Source organism: Zosterops lateralis (assembly GCF_965231275.1).
Source record: "Zosterops lateralis genome assembly, chromosome: 3".
Taxonomy (NCBI): domain Eukaryota; kingdom Metazoa; phylum Chordata; class Aves; order Passeriformes; family Zosteropidae; genus Zosterops; species Zosterops lateralis.
In genome coordinates, this window is record NC_139764.1 from 44,046,270 (window position 1) to 44,064,045 (window position 17,776).

A 17,776-nucleotide genomic window follows, 5' to 3' on the forward strand; every position below is an offset into this window, starting at 1 on the left:
TTATACTCTAGTTGAAACCCAACATTAAAAGGTACCTTAATATTTCTTATTGTTCCAGAAATGAATGCAAATGTACACTTTTCCATGATCATTATACAGTACCCTGTTTTCCAAGGCAAGTCCATCATCTTTCCTCACATCTGCATGGATCTCCACACAGTTCCTTTAATCTCCAGAGCTCTCCCAGTTCCTGGGGAGAGTACTGGGGGGAAGACAGCATGCCACTCTCACATGTCTTCTCACACAACCAGAGGCCATCCTGTTAAGAGAGAGAACCATTTCCATAGTTTTTCTTAGAAAGTACGTAGTCTCCAAAAATCTTCACTTCCAAAAATCAGGTGCTTATTGTTTCTAGCAACAAAGGTCCCAAACTGATCTGCTAGACCTATTCAGAGAACTTGAGGGTAGGGATGGAGTCTGCAGGTGGTTTGTGGCAGCCTCCTGCATTTCCTTTTAAATACGTCTTTAAAAGATTTTTATCCCTCTGGACTTTAACTCAATGATTATTTCAATTCCTTTTTAAAGAAAAAAACATTTCTCCTGTTTTATGCTACTTGGACCAGCAGGCATATCCTCTTTCTGTAAGGTGAGACAGTTCCTTCACACTTACTTGGTATCGCTTGGGTCCTACAGCTGCCATCCAGATGCCCATGCTCACATCTTCACCCTGAGATGACACATGAAAATAAAAAATACAGATATGAGCACCAAGAAAGCATAAAGCATGACTGTGACCTGGAGTAGGTTGCATCATCTACCAGCAGTAAAAAATGGTAATTACAAAAACCTACACCAGACTACTGCAGAGGTGTTAAAATAATCCTCCTACCTTTCTCATGATAATACACTGCTCTTACAAAAACAGAGTACAAAAAACAAGATTACAGCTCCAGAGGTTCTCAGTCCAAAACATGTGTGCTTTGACCTAGAACAAGTACTAAGCATAGCAACCAAAAACATGGCAAAAGCCGACATAAGCCAGGGGAACTCAACACTAACACTTGAGCAATGTTCTTTCTGACTCACCCAGTACACGCTGTTCCCCAGACCACTTTAACACAGAAAAACTGAATTAATCTTTATTACCTGGTACGTTTTTAATCTTTCAGAGTTGCTTGCCAGCCACTGCACAATGTCTTTGGAGATGACATAGCCAGACCCACAAGCAAAGGCTGGATATGCAGGACTTGGATACTCCAGTTCTTGCCATTTCCCAGTTCGATCAACTGCCCAATTTAGTCTGAAACTGAAGACCATATTAGATATTAGATGTTTATAAAGAGCCCTCTGTGGAAGCTATGAACACTGGTAACAACTGAAGTAATACTAATAACAAACAATTGAGAAGAAGAAGTAGGTGATCCTAATTATAGTTCCTAGTTTTATTTCTCTAAGGTACAAAGCTAAAATTGTAGCTGTTGTTTGGTCTCGATCTTGGATAATAAGAAAAAGTGTTTGAAACAGAAACAAAAGCAACATTGACAGTCAGGTCTTCAGCATCTGCACCTTGCTGTTGGGTTTTGAGCTAGGTAAGCACACACATCCTTACCCATTTTGTAACAGGCACATCTGTGTCCTGCTAATTAACCCCTTTGGTTAATCAACATCACACAAAGGCAGTGCCTCCAGCAGGCATGCAGACAGCAATGTTATGCAACCCGTTTTCCTGTTAAAACTAGTGGCTGCTTAAAAACCAGGAAGCAGTATGTACCTTCCCTAAGCTGTTTTCCAAATGAAGCTCAACAAAGGAGATGTTCAAAGGCTGCCATCACTGAATTACAAAAGAAACCTCTTCCTGGCAGTGGTGTTCTCTAAGGGAAGCTTTATTCACTCCTAGAGGCCTGCAGGAAGCAGTCTCTTGTCTGCACAGTCTCCTCACACACTCCCAGCATGGCAGAGCTTGCACTGTGCAGCGCCATGGACCCTGTCAAACTGCCCAGTGAGGCAGGGAGAATCATCCTGCTTTTCCTGTTCGGGAACAAGTTGCTGCTCCTCTGGCCTCACAAATACTTCATGCACTCACAGCTAAGAGACACAACTGTGTCAATGCAGCAGGGTCTCCCCCTGTTTTACAAAGAGGTTCAGCATTGCTGATTTTCAGTCATGAGCACAAGCAGCTGAAAGCTTCAGTGAGCTACTAAGAATTGTCACCTCAAACAACAGCCCCAAAAGGGAGGAATTACAGCTGAGTGGCAGATTTGTTATCAGATTCTAGCCATTCAACTGAAGCTGACATAAAGTAAATAAAAGTCTCATCTTATACCTGAATTCACTTTACTCAGTATCTTCCCCTGCATTGAATCACAGCATGAAGGGTTCAACCCCCTCCAAACTGAGAAGCATCTGCTTTTATAATCATTTTATACTTCCATAGTTATTTCAGCATTGTTCCCTACACATCACACCTGCCTGACCTGAAGACTGTGACTATTAAAGAATTTACACTCAAAGATGTCACTCCTACAGATCTTTGAGATAATCACGAGATAACCAACTATTTCACACACTTGACCACACACTTATTACATCACTTTATGAGTAAGCAACAGGCAGGACCAGATTTGTGAAGCAAAGCAGCAAAAGCCTGTTTTAACTCCAGAGCAGAGGGCAACAGGTAGGCACATTGCACATTGTACCATTATGTTATAGTAGCATAGAGTTTCTGCTATATTGGGTGTCATACCAGAGCTGCAATGCATTGCATGGATGGAAGAGAAGATAAGGGCTATTTTGATCCTCCTGGTTATTCACAAGTGTAATACAGGCTGGAAAAGTTCACTCAAAAATTTATTAATCAGATCTACTATTTCAAACAGCAGAAATGGGTAGCAATGCCTGAAATTCACAGATGTTACAATAAAGTGCAAACCATAACAGAAATTTTGTTTCTCCTTTTTACTCGACTTCCTCAAGCCTACCAGAAAAATCACAGTGACATCACAAAAGGAAATATTTATAATTCTGTACTATGTACTTTCCTTTTAACTTCACTGTATTGCTGGAAAATTCTTATTTACTTGAATACCATGTCAGAGATGTCTATAACACATTTTAAAACCTGGTAAGATATTCAGCAATTTTAAATCATTGTAAAGGCATACTCTGGAAAGTTATTGTAAAGGACTGATTTCTGATTCTGAGATTCAAAGTTCTAATAATGTAGAAGTCCTGCTCTTTACAACTGGCTTCCTTAGGCATAGAAGGGAAACCCACATGAAAACAGACTTAAATCACTAAACCATTCACTAAAGAAATGGTATCTATCTCTTAAAGATGATTAAAAAAACCCCAAAACTTACTTTCCCCACCAAATGTTTGGCCTGTCCAATTTTTTCTGCAGTATCCTGTTAAAAACAGCTTCCAAATCAATGTAACAGTCATCATCTGTCTTCAGCAACAAGTCAAAACTCGTTGATTCAACTGTCCTGTCGCCAAAAAGAAAAGTGATAAGATGCTGAGCTGCACACCACAAACTACAGACAATACACTCTGCAAGGGGATTTTTGGGATGTAGGGGGGAAGCAAAATGGAAGGAATGTCTTTCCCACCCTTGACTTTTACATGTTTTCTCTATCAACCAAGGCTGACTGCTTGTCCTTCAAAGGAGATGTAGCTGTATCCTATGACGATCTTACAATATGGATTTGTGTATGAGCAGAAGAAAACAAATTTGAAGTTTTGTTCTCCAGGACAGATGGTGGATTTACTAATGAGACCATCTTTAGCAGTGTTGACCTCAGAAGGATATGAATCCCTGATGCTGATGGCAGCACAGCTGTTAAAAGCCACTGGCTACACGTCAGTAGCCTACTTTCAGGATTAGACAGTCAGTTCAAGGGCAATGAGAAGGTCACAGGTGGTAAAAAACATCTGTGGAAACAACTCTGTACTACTTACTCTTTCTCTGTAAATGCACCCTTCAAATATGAAAAATGTTGTCTTAACCTGTCTGAAATAGTTGAATGTGACATACATAAAATAACCAAAAAAGCTTAAGATTCATGGGATCATGGCTGGGTTGGTTACAAACATTTGTAAGGGTAACTTCTTATAACAAGAAGGGTATTTTTTAAAGCCTTTTATTACTAAATCTTGAAAATTTGCTAATCTGTAAGAAATTATCACAAAGATCTAAGTCTTGAAATGCAAACCTCCTTTTAGAACTGAAAGCATGGTTCAGTTTTTTAGCTACATTCATAGCCATGGAATTTGTGAAGTTAAGTGCATAATCTTGCAAGCAACTAAACTGAATTTTGGTTAAATTACAACTGTCAGCTATATTTCTTACTCCACAGCATCATCAATTAACTGAAACAGTTGTCTCAGAGTAATGGAAATCACTGCAAATTAAAGCTAGAAACTTACTAGATTCACCACAGAAAATGCATTGCACTGTGAATATTCTTCCTGTCAGCCTTCTGTCCCCCTTCTACACAAGCTTCCAATCCTTCCTCTCCACTCATGATTCTGGGACTGGAGCAATGGCCACAAGCTGAAACACTGAGTAAGTATACAGACTGGCCAAAAGTCATCTTTTAAAATACTAAAACTGCTAGTTTTCAGTTAGACACAAATGAAATTACAAGGGGAAATGAAAACGTTTACACCTGGAGTCTTTGAGCAGAAGCCTGTCTTGCCAGCTTGTGCTGATTTGAGGCACCAAGGGTCAGCACTCAAAAAGCTACAGGCACTGCCACTTTACTCACTACATGCACCCAGAATTGTGAGACAGAAATACAACTTAATGAAGTAAATCACATAAGGCATGTATTTCATGGAACCTATAAAGTAACACAATCTGCTGGATCATCTTGCACTACAAACAGCACCATTCCTAGGAGAAAATAAGAAAATACTTTTTTTTCAACTTACCATCGGTAGAAGTTCAGCAGTTTGGAAGGAACGTTTCTGTAAGTGTCAATCACATCTACAAAAACAATGTCATCATAGGTACTGCTTTCTTCCTTCAATAAAGCATCTTCCTTCTCAAGGTTTTTTATGTGACTTGTAAACCTTTCTGGGCGAGTATGGAGGCTTTTTAAAAGAGCATCACCTTCTGAAAGAAACAGCACCCATTATTAAACAAGATGCATATCTACATACTATTTCACATTTCTCTTGGATCATCCAGGGCACACACTGACAAAACGAATCTGAAGAAGCATTCAAATTAATGGGGTTATGAAAATACTGCAATTAACTTTAAAATTTCTACAAAATTGAAAAAGTTGCAGAACAACAAAGAAATATATTTTTGCATAAGGCTTGACACTAAAAGTTTAAAGTAAAAAACTATTCCCTTCTTTTTCAGTAATGAAAGAATTCAACTTTTTAAGGTTCCTTAATATAAATAACGGTCTGGGACTTCACTATTACTCTTATCTGTAGAGTAAAAAGGCCACTGTCAATTACTCCTAAGCATATGTATCTAGCATAAAAAATAAAAACACAAACAAATAAACAATGCTATGCTACATATAATAATATAAATAGGCATTGCTTTGATGTAGCACAGATGGTCCCTGCCGAACCACATCACATAACTGCAGATAAAAGCTAAAAATATATTGCAGAAAAGGAGGTAGTTTGTGGTACTGAAGAAGAGTTTGACACACAAGATGGAAGGGCTTTAGCACACACCTCAATTCAGGCTCCTGCATGGATGACAAGACAACAGGACTGCCCAATTACATCTGCCAGGCCTAGCTACAAAAACACAGCAATAACACTCTCAAAGTCACTGCTTATGTTTGCCATAATGGAACAATAATAGCACATCAACTCCAGTGTTATGTGGCCAAAATCTTAGAAACTGGAAAGGGCTTCTATAAAATCTCTGAACATTCTACTGAAATAGGTGTAGAAGAGCAACAACAGGGATGGAAACTGTTTGTCCATATTAAATATTGTGACACAGTACCTCTAACTGCATCAGAACTGGAAAAAAAGTGTAAAAAATATCAGGGAAAGATTTCATTGCATGACATTTTTAAACTTGATTTTGGGTAACAAAAAACCAAGAAGAGAGTCTAGATAAAGCAACAAAGAGATGCAAGTCAACTGGAGTGGCTGACAAAAGGCAAGCAAAGGACCCACATCAGGACATTGACTTTAAGCATAAAAGAGCCAGGAAGAAAATGTTTCTACTAAAAGAAAACGTAGGGTGACTCTAAGTTCATGGAGACAGCACAAATTATACTCAGAAGTGTAATTTAAATTACCTATTTTACCATAACATCAAATGTCCTGCTACATTTTGTGGACTTACCTTGAATAGTGTAGATAAAACCACCTGCTATTCCCTCCACACCTTCTGTGAGTTCATGTGGCAGTGACCCTTCCCCTGCCTGTTAGAAACAGATTAATGGAAATTAATAGATTAATTCATCTCTCATTATTTATGTGTTTTCCCTCTGATTTTAAGGTGTGAAGTTTTCTGGTAACTAAGAATGAAATTAATTTAAAGCTCTGCTGGTTTAGGCACCTGCATAATCACAGAATCATAGAACATCCTGAGCTGGAAGGGACCCACAACAATTACTGATGTCCAACTCCTGGTCCTGTACAAGACCACCCCAAGAATCACACAATGTGCCATGAAAGACTAAGATTTATAACTAAATTTTATGGCATTTTTTTAAGTTTCATCAAAACCTAGCAGTACCACTGAAACTTCCAGAAAACTAGTTTTGAAGTTGACAGCAAAATGCAAAATTATTCTGGCTAAATTATGACACAGGATGTTTAGGCAAGCAACACACGTGTTTAAGCAATTTGACACAAAAAGAGACACACTGCCAAAAAGCAAATAACCAGATTTTATCCAATCAGCTGGGATTTTAGCACATTTTGCTATTTTTGATATACTGATACTGCTTCACATCTGAAAAAAACAATGAGAGCTTTACTCCCCTCAAAATAAAATGCCACTTACAAGCATAATTCTTTTTAAAGAAGGCAAAGCAAGACTTCTCTTCTGAGACAAGAGAAGAAGCCCAACTGAATTAATGATTTACACAGAGAAACACAGGAAAGTAAAATGCTAAATTCTCAACACTGATAGGAAAAATAGAAACATGGTGGAAAGGAAGGTGAAGGGACTCACTGTTATGACTCTGAATACACCTCCTCCATCATTCACCATCACTTTATGAAGGTTTCTTGAAACCAAGCCCTGAAGATCCTGGCTCTCCCACACAATGGTACCTTCAAAACTCTGGTAAGAGAGCAAAACACTGTTATGCAGATATGCAAAGACTTAAAAACATGGAAGTCAAACAGTTTGGCCTCTATAAAATTATTTTAAAGTAGTGAACTTCACACAAGATTTAGCTGAAGTGCATAACATAAATCTTTTACTTATACTTCAATAAAAATAAGTTACACATAAAAAAAACCACATCCATGAAACTCAGTAACACAAAATCGCTCTTTTAAGACTAATCGTGAATCTCTATATTAAACTTTTAACAGAAGCCTAGAGTAAAAGACTTTGGCTTTCTAAAATCATCAAAATAGCATTTAAAGGTGACCTGAAGTGAAGTTTTAAAAATCAAATATAAAATCCTGCTTTACAAAGAGAATACATTAAAACAGATTTGGAAACAAGCTCAGCTTTTATCGTTATCTGCCAAACAGAGATCAGAGACTCGATCCTGACACCAGCAAAACTCAAAGAAAAATATGGGCCCCTTTATTGCAGTAAAGGTGTCACAAGCTACTGTAGGGGTGGCAAAATTCTTACCTCATATCTTGGCTGATAAGGAAGAAAAAGACAAGTGAATAAATTCAAAATTTTTTGGTTTTAACTGTTAAATTAGGCTATGCCACTCCATGTTTTACATGTGTGTGTGTGTGTGCAAATTCTTGCATTTGAAAGGACTTCATCTCAACTTTAAACTGAAGACCCCTGAGAACATGCAACAGAACAGGTGGTAAATTGTACAAGTAAAGTATTGGTAGAATTTTATTTTTTAAATTTTTTTAAAGTAATTTCTCCCTTATGAAAAGGTAGGGTTGTTATACTCCTGACTCCCAGATGAGCACATTCTATTCTGTCTCTCCCAGTGTCATAGGAAACACACTGGTTGTTAGTGTGGGTGTTGGAACAGACTTGTTTGTAGATGCATCTCTGTTTCTGCAGGAAGTCTGTTTACTTATACCAACCTCTCATCTCTTCCCCATTTTAGCTTCCTTGTACACTAGAAACCTTCTCCAAAAATTCTCCAGTTACTGAAACACTTTTAAGTCTAAGTTAGTGTTCAGCTTACTTTTTTGCTTTCCTCTAGAAGTAGGTCTTAACATCTGCAGCAGTCTCAGTCTTTAATGACAGCTGTGTGTGTATTTCAGAAGTCTCTCATCTATTATTTAAAATGCCAGCTATATAAGCTAATAATGGAGCTAGCCAGATAGGAGCAAGCCTGACTTCCATGCTCAATACCTTCCCCTTGTTTCACAGAATCACAGAATAAGCTGAATTGGAAGGGACCCATAAGGATCATCCTATCCAGCTCCTGACCCTACAGGACCATTCCCAAATCACACCCTCTGCCTGCAAGCATTGGCCAAACTCCTCTTGAACTCCTAGCTTGGTGCTGTGATCACTTCCCTGAGGAGCTTGTTCCAGTGCCCAACCACCCTCTGGGTGATGAACTTTGTTCTAATATCCAGCCCAAAACTCCCCTGACTCAGCTTCAGGCCACTCACTCAGGTCCTGTCACTGGACACCACAGAGATCAATACCTGCCCTTCCTCTTCCCCTCACAAAGAAGCTGTAACTGCAGTGAGGTTTCCCCTCAGTCTCCCCCAGGCTGAACAGACCCAGTGACCTCAGCCACTCCTCAAATGCCTTCCCCTCAAGGCCCTTCACCATCTTCAGGGCCCTCCTTTGGCCACAGTTCAATGTCTTTGTTACATTGTGTTACCCAAACCTGCCCCCAGCACTGGAGGTGAGGCTGCCCCAGCTCAGAGCAGAGAGGGACAATCCCCTCCCTTGCCCAGGGTGAGGATGCTGTGCCTGAATGCAGTGTTAGGACATGGCTGGTCCTCCTGGCTGCCAGGGCACTGCTGACTCATACTCAGCTTTCTGCTGTTGTTTAATTATGTCTCAGTTATCAAAATAAATGGACCAATATTAAGACTTTTTCTAGTGGTTCAGTTTCTCTTTCTGCAGTGACTGTTATCTCCCATTCCAATGTTTTTTACTGTAGGGATTGGGTTCTAATCACACTTCAGTGTCCTGTTTATAGACACAATCTTTGGAAAGTTGTTTAGTGAACAACTAAATAACTGAGAGTCCTTTTGGAGCAAGAGAGTCCTTTCATGCCTAAGCAAGCAGAAACATTACAGTTCTCACCACTGACTGTTACTAATACTGACTTCAAATGCATCAGGAGTCTTAATCAGTTACTACCAGTGAACCTCAGTGTAAGGTGTCCTAAGGCTGCAAACCATCATTATTTTCCAGGCTGAGAGACTTGTAAGCAAATTTTCTAATGACTTTAGCCTTCAGCTATTCTTACTCTAAGCCCCTTAATGAAAGCTGAGGCCTGAAAATGCTTGAAGCAAAAACATTAGTGGCACACCTGAGACTACATCATCTGTTTTTCCCCATTTAAATTCCAGCCTTGCTGCTGCCAGAGCGCAGTGGCATTTACAGTGAATACCGAACAGGTGAACCGACATAATGCAGCCCTGCCAAACTCCTTCCCTAATGTTAAAACACTGCTGTGCTTTCTGTTCCTCCAACTACTCCCCACTAGTAATACAGAATATGTGCAGTACAGAGTCCAATCCTCATGCAAGTGGCCCATGGCTTTTTGACAAAGTAAGTGCATTGCTAAGACTTGTCTGTAAGAGCCCTGTGTGTTTTAGTTATCTGCTGTTCTGCGCTTTCAGTCGTTCCAAAGCTGAATGATCGATTCTGTCTCCCACAATCTGGCCTGCCAGATGCTTATTCTAATGCTGCATTTCCTTTCCTTTCCCCAAGATGAGCAGAAAGAACAGCACTTCAGCTGAAAGATGAATGAAGCTCTTCAGCAGTCTGTACAATCCATTACTTCTTCAAGGTGGAAAGACAGAGAATAGACGCTGTCTCAGACACCATTCTATGACAATTAAACAGTTCACTAAATTCAGTGCTCTCAAATAAGTAGACAGGAACACGTGGGCATTGCCACCTCTTCTGAATCATCGTGTATGCTGCAGCATCCTGAGCATCACAGGAGACTGCATGCTGTGCCTAAGCCCTATTCATCTACGTTGGAAACATCGTGTTACCCTGTAAGCATTCAGCGCATGACACACATCAGATTAAGGAAGCCCACACAAAGAAATATATGAATACTAATATCCTCTCTCTCTCTCTCTCTCAAGGAAACACTTCCCATCTGCCTCTCAGGAAAATTGCAACCATTTATAGCAGAATTACAACTGCCTGGAATTTTAGCATCTCAAAACAAAGTCTTACAGGGAAAAGGCTCACACAATAGACTACAAATTACTGGGTAAGCAATATTCTTTTTAAAAACATAAAATAAACCTTTAACCATTTTAGTACAAAATTAAGATTGCAAAACATATACACAAAACACTGCAAGTGGTCTGCTCACCTGAAAGGTCTCCTGCCAGCATAACAACTTGCACAGTATTCAGTAAACACTGTCTAAGATGATAAACCAAGCAGCCAGCTGCAGATTCCCCTTAAAATTAACAGATTTCCAAATGCATTCATTAATGTAGAGCCAGGGGAATAAATCAGAGAGTAAACTGGCCCAAATTGTTCTATCTTCCCTCTTCAATCTCCTCTTGCTTCTTTCTTTCATAGCACTATTTCTTTAATAATAAAACAACCCAGACCTAAAGATAGCTTACAGAAATAGAAGCAAGAGTCTAGGAAAATACTTAAATTAAGGGGAACTGTGTAAAATGGTAGCTAAGATATCTATCAAGAGATCACTGGTCCACTGAGAACAATCCCTTGTACCTGGGAGGGTCTGCTAACTAGAATTCTCCTTCTGAGCCACCCTTTATTCATTAAACCTCCACTGTAAAAACATCAGGGTATTTTCCTATGATATTTTGTTCCTTTTGTGTTTAATCACCTGCCTTCCTATACAGCCACAAGTAGGTTCCATATCTCTATACCAGAAACAAGTAACACTGTCACTGCAAAAGTAACACACAGTATCTTGATGTCATGTCCAGGCTCTCAGATGCAGAAGTCTCTTTTCCAGCTGTTCCCTAGAAACCTATGCCATCCTCTCCTCCCTATCTTGTGTGCTAATGTCTGATATAGCAGGAGGGAGAAAGAAGCATCACATTTTCTGGTAAACCCTCCCACAGAATCAAAGCAGGTGGAGTTTTCAATCAGAAATAGGTAAGTTTTCTCAAGTTGCTATTATTTGACAACGTAATTTTTTATCAATTTGTATTTTCCAGGCTTATGCTTTATAACTACTTGTGATGACAAGATGCTGTAAAACAAATACTGGATTTCAGGATATCCCTGCAACTACTCACCCATTCTGTGACTCTGGGAACTAACATTCTAGGGGTTTTCACTTGCCCTTTTCTGCCTCAAGCAAAGGCCAAAGTTTGATCAGTCAGTCTGTCCAGATGACTTCTAAGAACTGCTGGCAGTTCTAATACTGTACATACCTCTGGCAAAATGAACTGCTCCACTGGCTTGTACCACAATCTGTTCACCTGCACTCCACAGCTGGGTGGACTGAAGCGAGCACTGAAGATTGCTTCCTGTGAACAACAGGGAAAAAAATAAAATTAAAAAAACCAAAACACACATTAAAAGTGCTACTGTATTACACAGGCCATCAAATGGCTCTTAGATAATAACAAATTACATAAAAATGCTGCACTGCCAAATTCCAATCTTCAGGAAAGAGTTTCCAAGCTCTCTTACAATACCAACTTTTCTCCTTCACTGGAAGTAAAAAGCTAATGCAGATAAAATTATCAGACACTGAATGTTTAGGAATTCTACAATTTAGGAAATATGAACTTGATTATAGTATAACTTTATTTTTATTATGGCTATTATAATCAAACTCCTTGGAAGTCATACTTACAATTCTTTCTACTGTAGCATAGACAGAAGTTCTGAAATTTGCCTATCAAGTTATTGGTTGAGATAAATATATCAAATGCAACTATCTTGGGCAATTTTTTTTCCCCTCCAAATCACAAAGTTATTCTATCAAACCCATAACAGCTTGGGACTGGGGGAAATTTTCAATGAAGTCTGATTATTACCAGTAAATAATACCATTTTCTAGAAATCTTAAAATGTCTTGCCAGAAGACAGACAAGAAAAAATTACATCTGTCCTGCATCTCTGCTTGAAGACACCAAATGTATGTTTCTGCATGTGCTTTAAATATATTTGATAGCTTATTTTTTATTCCTTAATAACTATCAATATTTAGAACCTCAAATACAAACAAAAATTTGTGCATTGGAATTAGATGTAAGTGCTCTTTCATAAGAGCATCTAGATTAACTCATAGCACTTTGTGAATTTCATCTTTTCCTCATCCAGGATTTGCCTCTGTATACATATATGAAAATTTAAAATGCAACAGAAGAAAAATATATTTCATACACTTGTCAGTTAAGCACTTCTCTTCTAACTCACCAACACAGCACGTCACTTTCTGTAAGAACTTAATCCACAAAAAAGAGATCTCATGCTTTCAAAAGGTAACTAGAATACCTCATGTTCTGCCTGGTACAGCTTTACAGTGATGTTCCTCTGGAATCCCACCCCATCAGGCTCATAAAATACCCCAAGGCTGGTGATGACAATGGGGTAAAGGACACGAAAGTTCACACTGACGATTCTGTCTTCAGACAGCACAGAAGGTGTGTCCTCAGGGAGACTGAAAGCTTCAATTTCCTGATTCAAAACTGTATGAAAAAGAAAGGCCAGAGGTAAGGTGAGAAAACTCCATAGTTCCTGGATATACACAAAGCACACTGCCTACATGCAAAGCATTCTGGTCAATTAGCATGGCTCACAAGTGCACAAGGATAATCAAACACTGGAGTCAAAGAAAACACAATTGGCTGCAGACTGCAGCAAGAAAAATTTCAGCGAGACAGCAATCTGCAGGCTAATAGCAATTGCAGCTCAATGCCTACATATCCACAGGGAAAAGATTAGAAACACAGTAAATCCACAGCAGGAAGACAAAAATGCTATTTGACTGCATGAATACCTGTATATTAGCATAATAAAATAATTATTCATGTATCAAAATGACACACACCTCCACTTAATTCAGCTGCCTGCATTTTGGCATTATCGCCTACCTAAGCCCTGAGGTACCATTTATACTCAGGAACAGTGGATGTTGTCATTCAAAGAGAAAGTAACAGAAGTTATATTTTGTGTTGAATCATGGCTCAGGTGCCTAGCAGTCCTTAGTTAACTTGTATTAAAGAGCGAAAATGAAATAAAATCCAAAAGGTGACAGGAAAAATTTACAATTTTAGTTAGGAATTTTTGTATGGCATTTAATTTTCCCCCCATTTTACATTTCTTAATTGTTTTCTCTCTAAAGCAGACTGTCAACCAGACTTGCTTAGAAAATTCACTTTGTCACCAGAGAAGTGTATCTGACACTCAAGACTGTCACCTTGCTACTTCCTTCACATTTGACACTATGCCAGATCATTTTGTCTCTTTCCAACTTCATTTAACACACAAATCAAGTAAAAATGTATGTTTTATGGGAGACACTGTCTGGTGACACAAGAAAAATAAAAATCCATTGCAATGGCCTCCCCTTCACACGCCTGAATCTCTCTCCCTTTCTGGCCTGCACATGGTACTTACAGGAAGGTTATGCAACAAGTTCTAGGAGGTGTTTGTTTTCAAGACTAGCTGTCTCAATTAAACTCCCCAGACCATTCTCAGAAAAGATGACTAGCTCCAGTTCAGACCAGAGAATTTTTAAAAGTTAACTTCTATACCTGGGTTACTGATGTTCAGAAGTTTGCAGGAGTAGGGATCTTCTCTGTCCTTCACTGGCACAGCACAACCATGCGCACCTATTATAAACTTCACAAGGACACTAAAATAATTTGCTTTTATTAACACCAGTTCTTTTCCCTCCTCCCTCCATCTTCAATAAACTTAATTTTATCACCATGGCCTGTCTTTCACGGGGTTAAGGTTTTGAACCTCTTAAAAATCAGCAATGACAATTGGTATGCAGAGCAACCACATGAATCCCCTCACAGGAGCTCAATTCCAAATCCACATGAACATTTTACATTATGAGGTCGCAAGAAGATTGGCAGCTAGAAATGAGATTCAAGACAGCCAGCACACTAAACAGAAAAAAGGCCTAAGGCAACACTGAAGGATGCCAGAGACCCGCCCCTCCTGGCCTGGGTTTGTTGCTTAATTCAAGACTGTTTAAATACTATGTATTCAAAAGTCAATGGAAAAAGTAGCAAGAAAAAAGACACATAGCACCAAAGGAGGAACAAGGACTCCAAACTATCTGTTTACAATGAAATACTTCAACTTCAGGTAGTAGCAAAACAAGAGGTTCCTCTCCAGCTCCAATCATGGTTATTTCCATAGTAGGGAGACATCAAGTAGTACAAAGAGCAAGGATCCAACCAGCAGCTAAATGTCCTCCCAGAACTCCATACAAGCTATGAAAGGTCACAATTTTAGATGACTGAAGCAGCTATGCTGCACTTCAGGCTGCAAGCTGACACCAAATCTGAAAACAGCAAAATGCTTTCAGTGCAAGGCAGGTACCAAGGTGTGAGGATGGCAGCATTTCCAGGGATGAACAGCAGAGCTTCTCAGCAAAACCAGATTTGTCTGTACACTGTCAGGTCTGTGCAAGCAATCAGGAAGGGCCACTCACACTGTAGCAATTTGGTGCACCTGGTTCAGTGGGAAATAAACCTGAACTTTACAGTTGAGGCTGTTTGCAAGAGTTTTTGTGGTTCTCACCAAATGCGATCCTGCCTGCTTTCAAGAATCCTGGATTACCGAGGATTCAAGCTGCACATCATACATTGCGACACAAAATAGAGAAAAGCTTATACATCACTAATGAACAGTGGCAAGTAAAAGCAAACAGCAGTGTATAAAAAGTAGTTACAGCCCAAGGCAACAAGTATTTTTATATACTATTAAGCAGACCTAAAAAAAAAATCTATCAGAGTACAAGATGCTCAAAATCAAACAAACAAACAAACTTGGAAATATTTTAAAAGAAAAATTATTAAATGAAGCTATTTCATCATTACAGCCCTCACCCCCTGCCCCCCAGGCCCAAACTACAGAAGAGCAGAGGTTACCGTTGGTTCAGGGCAGGATGCTCTTTCAGGTGCTTGAACCAAGTGTTCCGTATAACACTGCGCAGTTCATGATTGTGTCGAGCTGACAGAACACCTACAATAACATCATAATGTTTCAGCTTCCACTGAGGAAAGAAGGACAGCGGACCTAGAAGTAGAAAGTGACAAATATTTACCTTATGCACACATTACCACAAGCCTGAGTTGCAAGGGATAATTAAAATTCCAGCCTTCCAGTACTTAAAAGGAGCTTACAAAAAAGAGGGAGAGCAACTTTTTGCAATGCAGATAGTGACAGGAAAAGGAGAAAGGGTTTTAAACTAAAATAGGGGAGACTGGGATTAGATGTTGGGAAGAAATTCTTTACTTGGAGGGTGGTAAAGCACTGGCAAAGGCTGCCCAGAGAAGTAGAGACTGACTCATCCTGGGAAGTGTTCCAGGTCAGGTAGGATGGGACTTTGAGTAACCTGGTCTGGTGGGAGTCACCCCTGCCCATGGCAGGTGAGTTGAAATTAAATGATCTTTAAGGTCCCTCCAACACAAACCATTCTGTAATTCTGTGATTAAAGGACATCTCAAAAGCAAAAGAACTGGAACACTAAAAACAAGCAGCAGAATTACTTTTTTCAGAGAAACATTTTCAATATACCAAAACCTTCACTAACATGCCCATTTTCCCTCTTCTTTCTAAAGTTGCTGAGATCACCTTTCTGCCTCACAATTGCAGTGTGGGATCTCAAGGCCTATTGTTTCTAACCCTTTGAAGTGGAACACCACTCTCCCTTCACACACCATCCCTGCACAGGGGAATGCTCTGGCTTTATTTAAAGCTGGATGCTACTGCCAATACTTGTAATCCAGGATTTAGCTTATGCTGCTTTAATTTAGAGGTCATGAAACCTGGACTTGATTTCAAGCAGGATTATGACCACATAGAGACCTGAGATTTAGAGCCTGTAAAGAGTCAGGCAAGTAGCTAAAAGGAATTTGCTTAGTTTAATCTATCAGATATCCTAGAGTTAAGACAGATTTGTATTTAGTTTTAGCAAAGGATTGCTTCCCTCTCATCTCACTGTGTTTTTCATTGGGCTGCAGATAAAGAAAACAAATATATCTGTGAGTGCATTTTAAACTACTGCATATAGCATGGACAAAATTTTTTAGAATCTAATTAAGAGACTAAAAATACTGCCAAGTCTGTATTGTAAACTCCCACTAGGAGCTGAATTATTATCCAGACTCTACCTTCTGTACCAGCATCCCCTCTTTCCACTTTGAAGCTGAATAGATGGGTTCTTTTACACTGCTCACTAACCTAGGACCTCACAGCATCTGCCACAAAAACTGCTGTGCCAAATCCCACCAGACATCCATCTAGGCTTATATCCCACTGTCAGTGTTCAGCATGCAGTGCAGAGGCCCTGGCCTTGCTCTGTTCCATGCTGAATCAATGTCAAGATTTCAGAACTTGTGTTGTTGTTCTTTAGGGCTATTGAAAATAGCCTCGACTCCAAAAGACAAAAACAACAACAAAACAAAACAAAAAAAAAAAAAAAAAAACCTGCTCTGGAATTGATTCTCAGAACAATGCAAAAGCACAAAAACTACAGAGTGATGTTTCCACAGGTGAGCCTTTCCCAGCCTATTTCCCACTAGGTATTTAAGTTTTAAGTATGCAAATACTGATTATTTATAAGAAGGTTAAATTCCACCATTATTTAAATGAATCTGTACTGAAAACAGTTACAAGATCATCAATTACTTAAACGGAACATTCATCTATTAAAGAGAAGCTTGCATCAGCTTAGGCTCAGAACAACTTAAAATCCCAAGTAATGAGCCAACAGTTCCATTCTTCATTTTCTCTCTGAAGTCAAATGTTGCACCTCTTACAACAACCATAATTGAACTGGTGGCAAGGTTCAGAAATATGATTTGTTTGCTGCAGAGCCACAAACCTAGTGCCCTATATAACATCTGAAGAAGCATGTAAGTCAAACACACTGTTCAATCAAAATATCAATTTAGTTTTCCTTTATGATGGTAAATATAATTTATTCAGAGGCTCTGTGTGTCCTCATAGGTCATTACATAGCCAAGAATCACCAGCTCTCCAAGACAGCAGAGACAAGAGACAGACATATGTTCATAAAGTACAACACTATAGCAAATTCCTGTGTAGTTATGTAATTCCCGCTTACACATCCCTTTTTTCCCCTTGTTCTTCATCCATCTTTTGATGAATTTCAAAGAACACCTTTCAGCCTTAACTCCATGCCTTCCAGTATAAAGTTCATAGGTTGAATATGCTTGTAGACTGTAGATGGGGTACTGTTTACACAAATTTCTTTTTTAAAATGTCGCTTTTAATAAGAAGCAGAACCATTCCATTCAATAAAAATTAAAAATAAAACTAAGGGCAGAAGTCTAT

The 17,776-nt window shown here is 39.1% G+C and overlaps 1 protein-coding gene across 2 annotated transcripts in view; it reads right to left on the reverse strand.

Moving 5' to 3' along the window:
* Positions 1 to 56: 56 nt before the first annotated feature.
* Positions 57 to 17,776, reverse strand: part of B3GALNT2 (beta-1,3-N-acetylgalactosaminyltransferase 2) — a 28,241-nt gene continuing 10,521 nt past the window's right edge. Inside the window, exons 2-12 of one of the 2 annotated variants that reach the window (XM_083856571.1) lie at positions 15,346 to 15,493; positions 13,993 to 14,093; positions 12,731 to 12,924; positions 11,659 to 11,754; positions 7,106 to 7,216; positions 6,269 to 6,347; positions 4,873 to 5,053; positions 3,300 to 3,425; positions 1,087 to 1,246; positions 611 to 667; positions 57 to 259 (exon numbers count right to left, since the gene is read on the reverse strand). In XM_083856571.1, coding sequence (XP_083712697.1) covers positions 125 to 259; positions 611 to 667; positions 1,087 to 1,246; positions 3,300 to 3,425; positions 4,873 to 5,053; positions 6,269 to 6,347; positions 7,106 to 7,216; positions 11,659 to 11,754; positions 12,731 to 12,924; positions 13,993 to 14,093; positions 15,346 to 15,493 — 1,388 coding nt within the window. In that variant the 3' untranslated portion in view covers positions 57 to 124. Of the gene's footprint in view, positions 260 to 610; positions 668 to 1,086; positions 1,247 to 3,299; positions 3,426 to 4,872; positions 5,057 to 6,268; positions 6,348 to 7,105; positions 7,217 to 11,658; positions 11,755 to 12,730; positions 12,925 to 13,992; positions 14,094 to 15,345; positions 15,494 to 17,776 lie in introns of both variants that reach the window. The other variant, XM_083856570.1, reaches the window with a different exon arrangement.